The sequence below is a fragment of the Psammomys obesus genome, unplaced genomic scaffold (genome assembly GCF_907164565.1).
Source record: "Psammomys obesus unplaced genomic scaffold, mPsaObe1.curated_primary_1811, whole genome shotgun sequence".
In the NCBI taxonomy this organism is placed as follows: domain Eukaryota; kingdom Metazoa; phylum Chordata; class Mammalia; order Rodentia; family Muridae; genus Psammomys; species Psammomys obesus.
Genome location: NW_026593898.1, coordinates 1 through 16674, shown reverse-complemented (window position 1 = coordinate 16674; position 16674 = coordinate 1). Strand labels below are relative to the sequence as shown.

The following is a 16674-nucleotide window of genomic DNA, read 5'->3' as shown; positions in this document are numbered from 1 at the left end:
TATTTAACGTGGGAGAGGTAAATCGAGCCTAGCCTGGTCTCTGGAGTCCGGGGTCCGGTGACCTGTGCCAAGGAAATGATTCTCATTCCTTTTGACCCTTCCAGAGCGTCCTGCCTCTCTTTCTTCAGTGGGACACGCCCACCTGCCGTTTGAGGCCACCCTAATTCTGGCTCATCCCATATTTTCAGACCTCTGGGGGTTTAGGATCTCAAGGGTGCGACCTGCGAGGGAAAGTGGGGTCAGGATGGGAACAAAGGCCAAGGCCCTTGGGCGAGCACAGTAATAACAACGCCTCTTCCCGCCCCCTGCTTCCGACACGTGGGCGACGATTGGCTGGATGGGAACCATCCCTTGCAGATGATTGGACCTTGGAGGCACCTGGTGATTGGCCGTCCTTTGGCTGAGTTAACCCCATAGAGGCTGAAGCGGGGCCTGGCAGAACTTTGCGATCCAGCTGCAGCGCCCAGCTGCCTTCCATCCGCCCTTCAGTTTTTACAACCTGTTTCTTCCCTGCTCCCACCGTCAAGGGCTCTGTGTCCATCTAGCGAGCTGGCCGCGGGACTCAGTTTCCTTCATCGCTGCTGCACGGGGCTGAGCGACTTGTGGGCCCCCAGCCCCGGGATGCAGCCCAGAAGGCGGCGGACACTTTGTGTACATCGGGAAGCTGTCTCCTGGCAGTTCCCAAGCGGTCCCCGGCGGGCGCGGCCAAGGAGGCGCCGGAGGAGGATGAAGACGACCAAGAGGCCGAGGACCCCGAAAGTGGAGCATATAGCCCCCCGAAACGCGGGGGTCCTGGATCTCAGTTTTTCCCTCCAGGTCACCAGCATCACCTAGCCTCAGTTTCCCTAATGTCCCAGAGGCTCTGAGCTCCTTTCCCGCGCGTGGGCAGGCCCGAGATCTCAGGTTTGCATCTCCAGCAGGCTGAGACAGTCCTGCCCAGGGCTCAAGGTTGCAATCTGGTAGCTGGTACAGGGTCTCTAGTCCCTGAATGTGAAGGTCCCGGGCCTGTTTCCTCCTCCAGGCCTCTCGCAACCGCCCGCCTCAGTTTCCCCAGTTGCTCCGGAGCGCTCCATCCCCAGTGCAACCCAAGGGCTCGGTGTCCCCCTCCGCCCACGGCGGGCCAAACCTCTCCGCCCATCCCCAGTGACCAATGGGCTGCGGCGTCCCCCCGCGGGGCGGAGCCCCGTCACCAGGAGGAGGCTGTGCCGGGACCCAGCGGCCATGGCAGGTAGGACGGCCCGCGCGGGCGGGGACGGGGCAGAGGGGCGCGACCTCTGCAGCCCGTCGCTGTCTCCTTGCAGCTCCCGAGCCTCTGTCCCCCGCGGGCGCGGCCGAGGAGGCGCCGGAGGAGGATGAGGACGACCAGGAGGCCGAGGACCCCGAGCGCGGGGCCGGCAGCGGAGGGCGCAGCAGCAGCCTCGGTGGCAGCGGAGGCAGCACATCAGGGCCTGGGATTGCCCTGGGGGGCGCGCTCACGAGGCGCGCGGTCACGCTGCGGGTGCTGCTCAAAGACGAGCTGCTGGAGCCCGGCGAGGGAGTGCTATCCATTTACTACCTGGTGAGCGACCCCCAGAGACCGTTCTTGTCCTCTACTGCTCGTGCGTGAGGGGAAACTGAAGCCCAGAGGAGCCGTGCTAATCGCAATGCCACAAAGCCATAACCACTGCCATCCATCTGGGTGTGTCCGAGGGCAACCAATCTGTGCGATAGCAGCAGCTTCGTCTGTAAGATGAGGTCTTCCTTCACAGGCTCTCTACGAAGATAACCTTTCAAAACTGTGTACTGTTATTTAAAATTACGGCCCCAAAAAACTTTTTTTGTGGTACCAAGGAAGGAACCTGAGCCACACTGCCCAGCCCGTCCTAAGGGTGTCTAGCGGGGCTCCACTTCTGACCACGCCCCCCCTAGCCCCTCACTGGGGATTCTAGGCGGGGCTCCACCCCTGACCACACCCCCAGCCTTTCTCTCCGGGGATTTTAGGTTGGGCTTCTGCCTCTGAGAGGTGAGACTTATTAAGTATTCCAAGCGGGTTTTGAACTTGTCTTCCCGCTTCAGCTTCCCCAGTAGCTGGGCTGACAGGCCTGGGCCGCTATGTCTGCTCTGGCTGTCATTGCTTCAGTTTAAAGTTGTGCGCCAGGATGTTGAGTACCAGCATGCTTTACTGGTGTGACAGACGGGGTTCCTATGACAGTGCTGCTTGGGAGCTCAGAAGAACAATGCCAAGCCTCAGGGAGCACGGAGTTAGGGGTCGCTGCGAGTGGGTGTGTTCCAGCCCTTTCTGTCGCTGCAGGGCAGGAAATTCATTGGGGACCTGCAGCCGGACGGCAGGATCGTGTGGCAGGAAACTGGGCAAATCTTCAACTCACCCAGCGCCTGGGCCACACACTGCAAGAAGCTCGTCAACCCGGCCAAGAAGTCCGGCTGTGGCTGGGCCTCTGTCAAGTACAAGGGCCAGAAGCTGGACAAGTACAAGGCCACCTGGCTCCGCCGGCACCAGCTACACATGCCGGTAGCTGCTGCTGACGAGGTGTGAGCAACATGCCTTCCCCCTGTGCTGTGGGCTGAAGTGTGCAAAGGACGCAGCCTGATGTGTTTGAGAAACAGCAAGATGGCCTGAGTTGCAGAAGCAGAGAGGAAGAGGACAAGGGAGGAGGGAGGCAGGGAGGAGCAGGCAGGGCCTCCTGGGTGGCAAGGAGGACTTCCGCTTTGATCCTGAAGTGGGTAGAGGGTCACAGAATACTATGGGCTGAGGGAATTTATAGGGAGTCTGACAGGGCAGAGACAGAGCTCAGAGATAGCCAGAGTCTCCCCTGCAGTCACACAGCAAGGAGGAGACAGACTGGATCTCAAGCCTGGGGAGAGCCTGAGCCTTGGGCACCCCTGCTCAACCTTGCCCTCTGGTGGTAACTCAAGGTGATGGCATCTTGAGCTCAGGCCTGGGCTCCGGTAAGCGACTTGTTCACGTCTGCCACTACACCCCATCCCATCAGAGTCCCACCAGTGAAGGGGAGGAGGAGGAGCTGCTGTTGGAGGAGGAGGAGGAAGATGTGCTGGCCGGGGTCTCAGCAGAGGACAAAGGCCGCAGACCCCCTGGGAAGGGCTCCTCCGAGTCAGGTGAGGCAGGCGCAGAGGAGGCCACTGCTGTGTGAGAGGCTGGCTTTCATGTTTGTTAGGCCTTAGGAATCATAACTGACAGTCCAGCCTAGTTTCACTCTCTGCCTGATTTCTTTCTCTTTTTCTTCCTTGGTCTCTTTGTAGCCCGGGCTGCCTGGAACTTGGAGATCTGTCTACTCCTGCCTCCTGAGCGCTAGGGTTAAGGGCACGTGTTATTCATGTATTGTGATTGGGCATGTAACTCAGAGGACAGCTTTCAAAAGTTGGGTGCCTGCTTCCACCATGTGGGGTCTGGGGATTGAACTCAGGTCATCAGACTTGGTTGAAAGAGCTGCTAAGCCAAATCACAAGCCTTACTTCCTCTTGTTTCTTGGGTATCTTTGCTTCTATGCAAAGGAGAGAAGGGAGAGGAGGGTTCACATTGACTCTTTTCTGTCCATCTCCCCAGAGGCCACACCCCCGGGCAAGCGTGTGGAGAAGTCCCGGGTGCCCATCCGTTACTGCATGCTGGGCAGCCGCGATTCTGCCAGGTCAGTTACACCATCTGCCCAGTCCGGCTTCCCTGGAGTCCGTAGTTGGTTTGATCCAGCAGAAGCAGGGCCTGGACTTCTCAATTACTGGGAGTCCTTAGGATGGGTGGGGTGGGGACGAGCCCAAATTCCTGAAGCCCTGGGACCATCCCGACCACTCCAGGAACCCGCACACCCTGGTAGAGGTGACATCCTTTGCTGCCATCAACAAGTTCCAGCCTTTCAATGTGGCCGTTTCCAGTAACGTGCTGTTCCTGCTGGTATGTGGTCGAAGTCGCTTGGCCTGGTCACCCTTCATGTCCAGAGAGAAGGAGCTCACTGACCTGGGCGGGGGTCACTGAAGAGATACACAGAAGGCACTCAGTAGATAATAGGTGCTCATTTAGGAATAGACCCTGGAGCCTTTCCGCATGCTAGGGGCCTGCATGCTTTCCGGTGAATGACATCCCTAGGGAAATGATAGATGCACACAGGAAGAGGTGGGATGGCTCCTGTGTTGAGACAGGAAGTGCAGCCTAAGCCAGCTCTCCCTGTTTTGTACCCAGGACTTCCACTGTCACCTGACTCGCAGCGAGGTCGTGGGCTACCTTGGCGGTCGTTGGGACATCAACAATCAGAGTGGGTATTGGGACTGGGTGGCCAAGGGTGTGTCTCGGGCAGGGCTGACTGGCTTCTTGTTGGGTACCCTACAGTGCTGACGGTGCTGAGAGCCTTCCCCTGTAGGAGTCGGCTTGGGGATGCCGATACTGCAGCCACCGTTGAGGAAGAGGTGAGGGCTTGTTGGGAGGGGACCACAGCTGTCCTGGTGGCCAGGATAGTGGCCAGGGTGGTGGCCAAGCTTTTCAAAAGTGCAAGTGAGTGTTGGTACCCACTGGGATAGAAATGCTGGCTCTGTGCTTTATGTGACATGATTTTGCTATGTAGACAAGGCTGGCCTAGAATAGCCTAGACTCCTCCTGCCTCACCCTTTTGAATACAGGAAGGATAGGCCTGTTGATGTGGTTTTTGTTCCTTTCCTGTGTGTGTGTGTGTGTGTGTGTGTGTGTGTGTGTGTGTTGTGTACCAGGCTGATCTGAGACTCACAGATCCATCTGCCTCTGTCTCCTGGCTCCTGGGACTAGAGGTGTGCGCCAGAACCCAGCCCCAAATATTTCTTTGTTGTATTTGTTATGTGCAGGAGTGTTTTGCTTGCATGCATGTTTTGCACTGTGCATGCTGTTGCTCAGGGAATCAGAACCCTTGACATGGAGTCACTGATGGTTGTGAAACTTTATGTGGGTGCTGAGAATTAACTCAGGCTAAGAGCACAAGCCATCTTTCCAGCTCCCAGATGTATTTTTTCTTTTATCTTTTTTTTTCTCTCAAGACTGGATTTCTCTGTGTAGCCTTGGCCGTCCTGGAACTCACTCTAGAGCAGGCCAGCCTCAAACTAAGAGATCTGCCTGCCTCTGCTTCCTGAGTGCTGGGATTAAAGGTGTGCACCACCATGACCTGGCTCCTTGTGTATTTCTACTCACACTCCCACAGTGGTTGGGTGGGGTGGACACAGCTTAACTACCTCTGTGTGGGATTTAGGGGCAGCTCGAGGCCCTGGCCCTGCCCGATCCCGACCTCGCTTGTATGTCTCCAGATCCACCAGGTCCTGTTCCTGCGAGGTCTGTCCCTGGTGGGCTGGTACCACAGCCACCCGCACAGCCCTGCAGTGCCCTCCCTGCAGGACATCGATGCGCAGATGGAGTACCAGCTGAGACTGCAAGGCTCCAGCAACGGCTTCCAGCCCTGCCTGGCCCTGCTTTGCTGTGAGGCCCCGGCCAGCACAGGGTGGGGGATTCGCCGGGCCAGACTCACCGAGGCCCCAGCTTCAACCCTGTCGTTATCCCCACAGCCCCATACTACTCTGGCAACCCGGGCCCTGAGTCCAAGATCTGCCCTTTCTGGGTGATGCCTCCCCCTGAGGTGGGTGAGCTGGAGGACGGCAAGTTGAGGGGCGTGAATGTGAGTGGGCAAGGGGGAAGGGTCACACGGATATGAATGGAGATGGTGGGGTCGTGTCTAGGCAGATGTCTAGGGGCTGGGAGGTGTGCTGAGTCTGAGGCAGTCAACTCCAGTTCTGGGCTATGCTGGGCACCCATGCCTCAGTTTCCCCATCTGTGCATTTGGTATTTCAGTGGTCACTCTAAGGTCTATTGGGTGATGTCCTGGCCTCCTATGACTCTCAACTTCAGACCCTAGAAACCCCTGGACTGTGGGCTGGGGCTGGGGGAGGCCTCTCTGACTGGACCCCACCCCTCCTAGCAGCAAAGGCCCAGTGACTATGGCATCCCCATGGATGTAGAGATGGCGTATGTCCAGGACAGCTTCCTGACCAACGATGTTCTTCAGGAGATGGTGAGCTGCTTGCCCATGGCTGTGGCCCCAGGGTAACTAGTTAAAACCCCAGATCTTTTTATTATTTTTTATTTTTGAGACATGCTTTCTGTGTAGCCTTGGCTGTCCTGGACTAGCTTTGTAGACCAGGCTGGCCTCGAACTCACAGCCATCCGCCTGCCTCTGCCTCCCTGAGTGCTGGGATTAAAGGCGTGGACCACCATGCCCAACTTAGGTTTTTTTGAGATATGATCTCTCTGTGTAGCCAAGCTTTTGATTATCCTGTCAGATTTCACTTGCCTGACTACTGGGTCTGGGTGTGACCTGTCGTTTGAGTTAGAATTGGGCCTTCTGCTGTGTGGGGTTAAACACTGTGCCCGGGAGGAGCTCTGCAGGAATGACAGCTGGGCCACCACCATCCCTGGGTGGGTGACCATTCTTTAGTAGATCTATCTACTCGGATGTGTTTGTCATTCCTGAGGGCTCATGGTGTGACTTGGGATGAGGCTAGCTCATGCCTTCAACGTGGATTTAGCCTCTCCAGGCAGTTCAGGGAGCTGCAGGGTCAAGGGCAGGCGGGAGCCAGGTGCGCTACCCCTGCCCTTTAGGTGCTGCTGGCTGAGTTCTACAAGGGTGCCCCAGACCTTGTGAAGTTCCAAGAGGCCTGGAGCCCAGAGCACACCTACCTGGACAAGCTCAAGGTGAGCCGGTGGACCCCTACCTACCCTGGCTCCTCGGGAAGCACAGGCCACATCCTGGAGTCTCAGGCGGTCACAGAACCTACGTGGCTTGGTGAGGGCCCCTGCCACACAGGCAGGGGCCCAGGTTCCACTTGCAGCTGTGAGTGAATTAATGCGTGCACCCATGCATGAGCCCTCCTGCTGACTACTGGCTCTGGGTGTGACCCGTGGTTCTCAACTAGAATTGGTCCCTCTACCGTGTGGGGCTGAACACTGTGTGGGGAAGATGCTCTGCACTGTGTATCACTCAGACTCAAACGGTGAGGCTGGGTGTGGCCCACGTGCCAACTAGCACCCAAGGTGTGTGCATGCAGGGTGTGTATGCGTGTCTTGTTCTGGGTAAGATAGCCAAGACCCTGCTCCCCAAATCCTAACAAAAGAAAGCTCCCTTAGGACCGAAATTTCGAAAATGGCCCAGGCCTACCAAACACTGCACACAGGGCTCTTATTTGGGCTGCAGCCCTGGGGGCAGGGGACACATGTCGAGGGCAGAGCCTGACCTCTATCCCACCGTTGCAGATGTCCTTGGCCAGCAGGACTCCGAAGGACCAGGGCATGTGCCACGTGCTGGAGCAGGTCTGCAGTGTGCTCCAGCAGGGGAGCTGAGGCCACGCAGGTGCTGCTGTCTGGGACAGGCTGGGTAATAAAGTCTCTGAGTACCCACAGCATGAGCCTGTGGCTGGGGGATTGGGGGAATGGTGGGCTGGGCTGTGTGGGGCCCTTGCAGGGGGACAGGGCTACCCTGAATGAAGATGAGACAATGGCTGTAGAAAGAGACATTTAATATTTTTTTTTTTAAAAATCAGGAGTAAAGTTCACTTCAGCCAGGGCTGGAGCAGGACAGTGTTGCCCATCTGGGGCTGTGGGGTGTGGCCCCACATGGCAGGGATGAGCCACTGGTTGTGGGGCTGCTGTCGAGAGGAATGTAACTGAGCCCAGGCTGAAGGCCTCCCTTCCTGGAGCCTGGCAGGGTTTGATGCAGAGCCTGGGCTACGGCAGGCCTGCTGGTTGAAAAGGGACCTGCCAGCTGCCTGTGGTGGCCTACAGGTGTAGGGTAGCAACGGAGCTGGCTCAGGAACCCGGGAATGTCCTCTCTTCATGGCCTTTGTGCTTGGGCCTCCGGCAGCGCTGAGCTGGGTGTGGTCCCATGGGAGGTGTGCACCTGTGCTGTGTGCCTCGAGCACTTCTGCATGTGCAGCTGGGCCAGGCGTCTCCGTGTGCTGAGCTGGGGAGCTGGCCAGCCTCGACTTGCAGGCTGGGGACCCCAAGGACCTGCCTGCCTCTGGGGAGCCGGGAGGGGGGCCTGGGCCCATCGCCAGCAACGGGCTGGGAGGGGTTGAACAGGTGGGAGCTGCCACCACCAGAAAGGCGATAAAACGTCAGGGTGGGCCTTCCTGAGTCTTAGGATGAAGGCCCAGGGCTGGGGGATAGGGAGAGGGTCCCCCGGAGGAACGTTAGTGTTTCTAGAGCACCGTGGCGTTAGGTCGCTGCCGCACTGGGACCAGCAGCCAGCGTGCAGGCGCGGTCACTGAGGCAGGGGCACGAGCACCTGCACGTAGCTGAGCGGGAAGAAGCCCGACTGGCCATGCAGCATCCCCTCGTACCAGTTCTCGTCGATCTGGTTGGTGAGTGTGATGAGGTCACCCTCACGGAAGCCCAGCTCGCCATCATTCTCCGGCTCGAAGTCATACAGCGCCTTGCAGCTTGGCTGGTCCAGGGGTGCTGGGAGTGGATTAGAGGTGTCAGGGCACAGCAGATAAGCCAGTAGGCAGGGTGGGTGGAGCTCGGCCCTGCTCTGCTCTGACATGTGAGGCCATCGGGTGATTCTGAGCAGCAGGGTAGGGGTGGGTGTGCCAAGGATGGCAGTGACAACCGCTACCCCCGACACTCACGCATGCTCCTGCTGGGAGTCCTTGCGGGCTTGTCTGTCGATCTGAATGAGGAGGAAGCTGTGGGACGGAGAGGGCAGGCGTGAGTGAGGTGGACAGGCCTAGCTCCAGCCCTGGCCCTTCCATGAGGCTTCACTACCTGTGATCTTGGGTGCTGGGGTGCAGGAGAATCCCCCATTGGGCTGCTCTGGCTCTCCGAGGTCGAAGGGCTCCCGAGGTCGGGGCTTGAACTCCCGCTTGGGGCGTGAGGAGGCTTCCCGCACCCTGCAGGAACGGAAGATCCTGAGCGCCCACGCACCCTTTTCTTCCACCCTGCTGCCCAGGACCAGGTTGTCATGGACCTAGGCTGGTCATAACCAAAGTCCTCCATCTCAAGTAACCACAGACTGCTAATCGCCTCTGCCCTCACAGCCCCTGCACGGTGACCCTGGCCACCCAGGGACTGACACCTGACACAGGAAGGTGAAGGATGTGGACCTGAGCAGCTGGCCCAGTTAACTCCCTTGTCTTCTCATCTTCTGGCTCAGGCCACCGCTGCAACCACCGTCTCCCGTTGAGCCCTGCTTCCTCCTAGCAACCCCAGTGTTACTAACACGCTCAGCTTCCTTTACTGACACAACCCAGCACCTGCTCCCACCCCAGCTCGCCAGCAGAGGGCGCACGGCAGCCACAGGAACTGTGGGAAGTGGGCTGAAGACTCACCGGCGCTTCAGCTTGTCCGCCAGCTCCTCCAGGATCTGCACTGCCTGCCTGTGGTAGTCCAGCTGGGCATCCACCAGGGCCGAGAGCTGGCTCACCTGCTCGATCTGTGACAGGGGAGAAGCCAGGTGACATGGCCAGACCCCATCCTCACTGGGCAGCCCCCTCATCCTAGCAGGATGATGTCCTGGGTCCTAGACCCGCCCAACACGCACATCAGTCTCCAGGAGGTTGTGCATACTGGTCTCTGCCACCTCTTTGGACTCCTCAAACTTCTCCAGGGCCTGGCGCAGCTCCTCATCAGGAATCTTGCCCTGTCGTTTCTTCTTGTAGTCGAAGTCCAGGCGGCGGCCCTCCAGCTTCTTGAGGTGATGCTGTGGGTGCAGGCCCATGAGGGAGCAGCACGACTGCATGGGGTACCCTCCCGGCCACCCAGAGCTGGGCCTGCACCTGAATCTCCTTCAGGTCCTTGTCGCACAGGTTCTGCAGCGGGTCGATGAAGTTCTGCTTCACTTCAATGTCCAGTGAGTCCTTCACCTCAGCCAGGCGCTTCATGGACTCGCCTGCGTCCAGCAGGGCGTCACCTGCAGGGCGGGGGCTGTCACGGGCAGGCCTTGCCACCCCCGAGTGAGCCACATGGTAAGCGAGCCAGAATATGACCCACAAAGGGCCCTCCCGCCAGGCTCCCTTGGACATGCTGCCCTGTCACCCAACCCCTCCCAGTGGCCCCTCACCGAAGTTGGACTCTCCGCCCAGTTCCTTGCCATGGCGGACCATGCACTCGCCCAGCAGACCCTCTGACTGTGGGTAGCCGGGGTTCTTCACTTGACCCCGGATCTTGGATACGGTGTTCAGCATAGTGAGCTTGGCCCGTGAGGCTGCAAGAGGACAGATGCCCAGATGTATCCACACATCCCCAGCAGGCCCGGTGACGGGAGGCTGTGTCCCCATGCACTCTGAAGGGCCCAGGACCCACTCCCTTCTGTCGTCTGCAGAGGCTGAAATGACCACTGCCGTCTGCATTCCCGATGGTCCCCACCTCCAGACCCTGCGCCCCTGCCTCACCCCTGCCTGGCCCCACCGCACACTGGCCCAGCAGGTCAGCAGAAGGGACCCTGTGTGTGGAGGCCACCAAAGGCTGGGATGGCCATGGCCATTTCAGATCAGCCTGAGGAAGCGGTCACCACAATTCCCTTTCCACTGAGCTAGCCAGAGGCCCAGGTCCTACCTGGGTTGGGCTGCAGGTATTCGATGGTTCTGACCAGCACTTCCGCCACAGCCTTGCTGGTGACATCCACCTTCTGTAGAGAGCCAGCGTGTTAGAGCCATTAGACGCCAAGGGGGAGCCAGACGTGGGCCCCTTTGTCCTCCAGCAGCCACAACCTCCCCAGTCAGTGTGGACCATACCAAGGAGCCCTACCTTTTCCATCTCTTTGAAGTCATCATCCAGCTTGGTCCCCTCGGCCCCGCCAACCTTCTCACTGACCAGCTGCCGGAGAGAGGAAGGAAGGCATGTGAGGGCACAGGCTTATGGGGACACCTGCTATGTCTGCCTAGGATGCAGCCTCTTGGGATAGGCAGGCACATGGTATCTAGGCGAGCCCTGAAGGAGCCAGCAGAGCCCATGGGTGTGCTGTGACCCAGCCCAGGATCTAGCACTGGCTCTGGGGGGCCAGGTCCAGAGCCCTGTGGGAACCATCCCACCTTTCACAGTTCTTGGGTTGACCCTGTCACTTTGCTCCATGCCAGCTCAAGCCTTGTGTCCTACGTAAGTGGCTACGGCAGGCCTCGGGAGGCTCCTGTGTACTTGAGTCCTCAGTGCCCGCTACTGTGACATTGACTGATAAGGAAGCAGTCAGGAACCTTGAGAACCTGGACAAGAGTGGTCAGAGCTAGGCCCTGCCCAACCCTGGACCTGACAGCATGGTGGAGAGCCCCAAGTAACCACTGCAGAGAGCCCTGAGTGCCCGTGTCACTATCTGAATGCCAAACAGTGTGTCACTCCTCTGGGGCATAGGGCACCAGTCTGCCCACCACAGCCATCGTCACTCATCACACAAGCAGAGTGGCCATTGCTTGGGTCACCCTCACATGGGGTGTGACAGGTCCACTACAAGCTATGGAGACAGAGGAACCAAAAGGCACTCTGTGGGGTACTTCCAGGGGCTTTTGCTCAGAGGCTATGCATGCACAGCTATGTGCAGAATGGCAGGCTGGCCTCTGGAAAGAAGGGCGCCAGTGAGGCTTTCCTATACTATGGCCTTGGCGCCCTGCCTCTGAGCCCTTGCCTGATGTGAGCAAGGGTTTTGCAAAGGCTGTGTGGTGCCCCATGCCACAGGTAGAGTAGCCTGAGAGGAAGTGACCAAAGACATCAGGAAATGGGGTACCTGTGTACACACCGGAAGTGATCTCCCAACCCCATGCTTTTGAGTAGTTTCCCACAGTGCTCTTAAGAAGGCTGCCTGGTAGGCAGGGGCGCTTCTGCAGCTCTCAGAGCCTCTTAGAGCTCCCCACCCATGGAGAGGATGGGGCTTGCGGGGAGAGACAGGCGAGTGGGGCCCTGGAGCTGTCTTCCCAGGTGAGGGCCCCCAGCTGCCTCCTTTGGGCATTCCCAGGGAGCCAGAGCAGCCTTCATGGCCGGTTTCGCTTCTCCAAGCTGAGCAGGATGTCACCCACCACAAAGCCTGGCTCTTGTGGTAAATGCAGAGAAGTGAAGCAGGAGCACAGCTTCCGGAGGACAGCACCTGGGTCTGGGGACCTGGTGCCTCAGGGAAGGCAGCAAGGCAGGAAGAGGGCAGCCCAGAGCACACCTGGCTGCTCTTTTAATGGTCCTGTCTCCTGTGCCCTGTGATCTGGGGGCCCAGCCTTCCCAAGGCTCAAGAGCTCCACGGGGGCCCCCATGTGGGCACTACATATGCCACGAGCAAGCTGCATGCTCCTGCTCTGGACCCCTTTGCAGAAGTACTACAAGTGCCCCCACAGCTCAGGGGCAGGCACTGGCACGGAGTAAAAGCGGGAAGCAGACAGCTCATGCCACCTGCAGTCCAGAGCCAGAAGGTGAGGTGCAGCCTGTTTATAAGCCTATGGGGATCCAGCACACCTCCCACAGAACAGTAGGGGTTACATGGTGGCATGCAGACACCTAGGTTCTTAGCAGAGATGCCCCAGCAGGATTGTGCTGGGAACCCTAGAGGACATGACTAAAGGCAACGTGCACTAAGATTGTTCCCACTCCTCTGGCCAGCCTGGTTCTGCAGATTTGTCCTCTCTTAGAGCAGAGGGAGCCAGTGGCCAGACATTTGCATGGTCTGTCTGCCTAGCATGGCCTCTGTTGACAGTGTTACTGTATACCAGGCACCTGGGGTGGAGGACAAGCAAGATGGGGTGACTGGCCTCCCAACGGGATCACGGAGACCAGAGTGCTACTGGGTAGAGCCCCTGCTCCAAAGCAGGAGACCCCTGGCTCTACGCCAGCATTGTCAAATTCAGCAGACAGTGCTCTTTCAGAGCATGGGGTATGTGTATGCAGTGACATCATGGCTACCTGGGGCAGAAGAACCATAAGGGAGATGACAGGGTATGTGACAGAGAAGTTAGGCACAGATCATAGGAGCTGACGCCCTGCCTGACCTGGCAGCCACCCTTAATCATATTCCTTTATCATAAAAAAAGGTGACTCGGTGGCCCTGGGAGGTTCACTGTGAGCAACAAATAGTGGCACGAAAGGGGAGGGAGGGTGCCGGGTGCCTCCCCAGCCAGTCATCCACAGGGTCAAAGTAGGGCCACGATGCAGTACCACAGTGCGTGAGAACAACAGCACAGCGCGTGAGAACTCTCTACGGGCGGCCATGCTGGCCAGGGAACAAAAGCACCCCTGCCCCACACACTACAGCTGCCAGCTCCCGCGGCTCCTCAGCAACCTGAGGGGCTAGACCTGTTCTGGGGCAGGCTGACACAGGTGGGGGTCCTCCTGAAGTGGGGCTGGGGTAGGATCTAACAGTGTTGTCAGAGGCCCACCTGCCGAAGCTTGCCAGTGGCGGCACCACAACAGACACACCACCCACAAGACACTGCCACCACCCACAGGAGCCCAGGACGGGGGCGGGGGGAGGTTGGGGGGAGCACGAGCACAGACAGGGCATGCAGGCAGCCTAGAGAGGCTGTGAGGTGTGCCAGTGCCATGCCAGGCCCTGGGACCATCAGTTCACAGATGGGAGAGTGAGAGCATGCAGGCCAGCCTCACATCCTTGCTACAGGTAGACCCTGGCTATGTCCCCACCCGAGGACCTCAAAGCTGGGGTTGCTTGAGCCCAGGGAGCTGCAGCAACACTTCTATCGCAGTTACACCACAGTCGTTCCTGCTGAGCTGAGCTGTGGAGCCCCACACGCACAAGCCTGGCTTGCCCCATGCCTGAAGTCTGGTTCCTGGTGGAGGGCCACTGAGGGCAGACAGGCGCATTGAACATCACACTGGACTCTGCACAGAGAGAGAACTGTTGACAGGAACCTGTCTCAAGCCAGGAGCCTCCAGTTCCCCAGCATCACAGCATGCAAGGCAGATTCTGCAAGCTGCTCTGAGCTCCCTGCCTATATGCTAATATGGGAGGGAACATGCAGGAAGGTGGCCAGCCACTGCCCGATGAGTGTCCTGGTCCCTGGAGCTGGCATGTCTTGGGGCCACACAGGCCTCTATTGCTCCTAAGAACATTATCAGAATGTGGAGTGAACAGGGTGTCAACAGGAACCTCACTGTGTCCAGGGAGGCACCACAGGCCCTCACCACACATCACAGGCTCTTGTAAATATTTGGAATTTACTGGTTATGCAAGCCACTGCCTCCTTTTGTGACAACAGGCATGAAGGAACTTCCTCTGACCTACCAGGAAGCTCAACAGGATCCTGTATGCCCCCAGGGCGTGGTCTCAGTGATCACTCACACCTTCTGCTTAGTGAGGGGGGGGTGCGGCGGTTTCCCCAAGACTAGGTTGGCCCCCCAGGGGCACACATGGAGGAGACAGCCCTTGTGGTGGGCTGAAGCTCATGTAGGAACTGAGCTTTGGGAGCTAAAGGCTGTGGACTTTCAGCTGAAAACATCACCAAGACAAGGGTAGCTTTCCAATGCTCCTGGCTTCTCAGGATCCCTGGCATGGTTACAAGTCAGACCCCTGAGGTCCCGGCCAGTCCCCACTGCCTTTCGAAGACAGTTTAGGGTCTCAGTTCTGGCTGGGGCAGTGGGGCCTGCACCAGGCCCACACAGTCTGCTCACTGGCATCACTTCCTGTTTATCTCAGCCTTCCCACAGTGCCCTAACTCTTGCTTCCTCACGTCTAGGTTGATTGGAAAGATCCCTGCACATGGACCTGTCACCCGTATGTCATCTTAGGCTGGTGACCCTCAGGGTCTGAGGCCTGGCACATGAGGATGCCCATAGGCTGTGCTATTCATAGACAGACCAGATAATGGCAGCCCCCACAGCCCCCACCCTGGCTCCTGAGAGCTGAGGGCAGAAGCCTAAAGTCAGCTGAGGTGGGGACAGGGGAAACTACTTGGGAGTCTTGGGCAACAGAGGAGGGTAGGAGGTGACAGCTCAGCTGGGCAGTACATGGTCAAAGGCAGAAAGTAAGGGTGGTTTAGGAAGTCAAAAAAAATCTTGGTCATCCTGCACCCAACAACTGGGGCTCCCTAACACCTGCCCCTCTCTCTGTCCCTCCTCGGGGGAGTCTGGGGAGCCGCCCACCGTGTGAATGGTGCTTCCTACCTGTGTATGCACCTAGCCTTGTCAGAGGCTGAGATGCAGGGAAGCCTGCGGTGCCTGTCCTGGGACCCCTCTACCCGGCTGGCTCCTGGCCTGGCAATTTAGCTTATCTGTCAGGAGCACTGTGCCTTACATGCTGGGAAAATCAACTTCTGATGAAAACCACAAACAAATGAGGCCCCGGTCCCCCGAGGCTCACAGGGCATCCAAAGGACAGTCCCAGGGCTGCTGCTCACACCTGAGGGGTGACCCAGCCTGGCTCCTCATACGCCTGGGAATGAGGAAGGGTTTCATGGATGCAGGGCTAAGAAGGGCAGCCTGCCAGCTGGGAAGCAGTACCCAGTGAACACTGCATGACCCTGGCAGCATGGGCTAGTAGCCCATGGGTGTGAGTCCCAATAAGTCTTGAGTTCCCTCATGTAGGAAAAACAGGGGGACAGATTAAAGGGCCCTGAGCTCCTACTCCTCCTCCCTTGTCTCCAGCTCCCAGGAGCTGGGGAGTCTAGGCTGCTTGTCACTGGCCTCCCCCAGCAGGAGGAAACTCTGCCCCAGCCCTGCTCCCTCCTCTGGCTGTTCCGTCTTAATGGCCTTCTGTGGGCCATGCCAGGGCTTCCGCATCCCTCGAAGCCCCAATCCAGGCTGTCTTGTCTGTTGGAATCTACCCACCCTCATGGTAACCCTCTTCTGCTCCACACTTGGTGGCCTCAGAAGCAGCAGGAAGTGGAGCTATCATCCAGTTCCCAGCATTCTGCCTTGGCCTGACCACAGCCACCTCCCCCCCTCATGGCAGAAAGTTCTGGGAAGTCTGAGCAAGCTAGGCAGAATCTTGCTCTGCACCCTAGGGACCTGGCTTTGGGGGCTGGGTGGGGCTGTGTCACAGGACACAAAGGTGGGAATGACAAGTTCCTTTGAAGGACAAGTGGGATGGCCCAAACCCTGCTGGGCCACCAGGATGATATTAGCTTCCCAAGGCTGCAATTTGCATCTGTCACACCAGACTTAGGTGACAAGTGTCACATGGACAGGTCAGAGAGCCCAGGTTCTGCAATCTGGAGGCCTGGGGCAAGGAGGGGTGAGCAAGAGTAGTGACTGGCACTCCTGCTCCTGGGGGGGGTCTGCTGACCTGTCTATGGATGCTGAGTTAGATGACACTGTCCCTTGAGATGGTCAGCAGAGGTCAGAGCAATGGGTATTTGTTGAGATATTTATTAAGATAAACAAATGAATGGCCTCACCTTCAGTGTGTCAGTGCTAAGTCACCACAGGTGTGCCAACAGGGTCCGGTGACAGGCTATGCCTGGGAGCCTGTCCCTTAGAGCCAGGGGAAGGACAAGGACAGCACATTCCTGGCATTGCAGAGGCCCTGGGGCTCCATACACAGCACTGAAACCAACTCCTCCCGCCTGTTTCCTCACCTGTAAGGTGGGTGGGCAGAACCTTAGCAGCCACAGCCGCCTGGGCACTCAGCCCCACAGGGGCCACTCCTGAGGGAGGGAGGCTGCAGGCAGACCTAAGAAGGAGTGTGGTGGGCTGGGTGGCACACCAATGCCAGCAATCATGAGGGGAAGCAGGAGGACAAG

The 16674-nt window shown here is 58.3% G+C and overlaps 2 protein-coding genes and 1 long non-coding RNA gene across 5 annotated transcripts; 2 read left to right on the top strand and 1 right to left on the bottom strand.

Moving 5' to 3' along the window:
- Positions 1-242: 242 nt before the first annotated feature.
- Mpnd (MPN domain containing) lies at positions 243-7416 on the top strand. 3 transcript variants are annotated; one of them, XM_055617466.1, is made up of 14 exons: positions 243-903; positions 1022-1228; positions 1302-1558; positions 2291-2527; positions 2991-3114; positions 3563-3644; positions 3808-3904; positions 4190-4262; positions 4337-4413; positions 5275-5443; positions 5530-5639; positions 5943-6032; positions 6620-6712; positions 7271-7416. In XM_055617466.1, the coding sequence occupies exons 2-14, from the start codon at positions 1222-1224 to the stop codon at positions 7355-7357; spliced, it is 1503 nt and encodes a 500-aa protein (XP_055473441.1). In that variant the 5' UTR covers positions 243-903; positions 1022-1221; the 3' UTR covers positions 7358-7416. The 3 variants fall into 3 exon arrangements, with proteins under 3 accessions (XP_055473441.1, XP_055473442.1, XP_055473444.1); XM_055617467.1 differs by having other exon boundaries at positions 455-903; positions 5530-5600; XM_055617469.1 differs by lacking the exon at positions 243-903 and having other exon boundaries at positions 982-1228.
- Positions 7417-7516: 100 nt separating this feature from the next.
- Positions 7517-10828, bottom strand: Sh3gl1 (SH3 domain containing GRB2 like 1, endophilin A2; the record flags this gene model as incomplete). The annotated part of the gene is given in 9 exon segments (XM_055617470.1): positions 7517-8473; positions 8644-8700; positions 8780-8904; positions 9343-9446; positions 9555-9713; positions 9790-9923; positions 10074-10217; positions 10568-10640; positions 10760-10828. Coding segments are annotated over 9 exon segments (1062 nt in total), but the record flags the coding sequence as incomplete, so codon positions are not given.
- LOC129684346 (uncharacterized) lies at positions 9903-14155 on the top strand. The gene is made up of 2 exons (XR_008721312.1): positions 9903-9978; positions 10335-14155. It is a non-coding gene; the product is annotated as an uncharacterized LOC129684346 (long non-coding RNA).
- The last annotated feature ends 2519 nt before the right edge of the window (positions 14156-16674 follow it).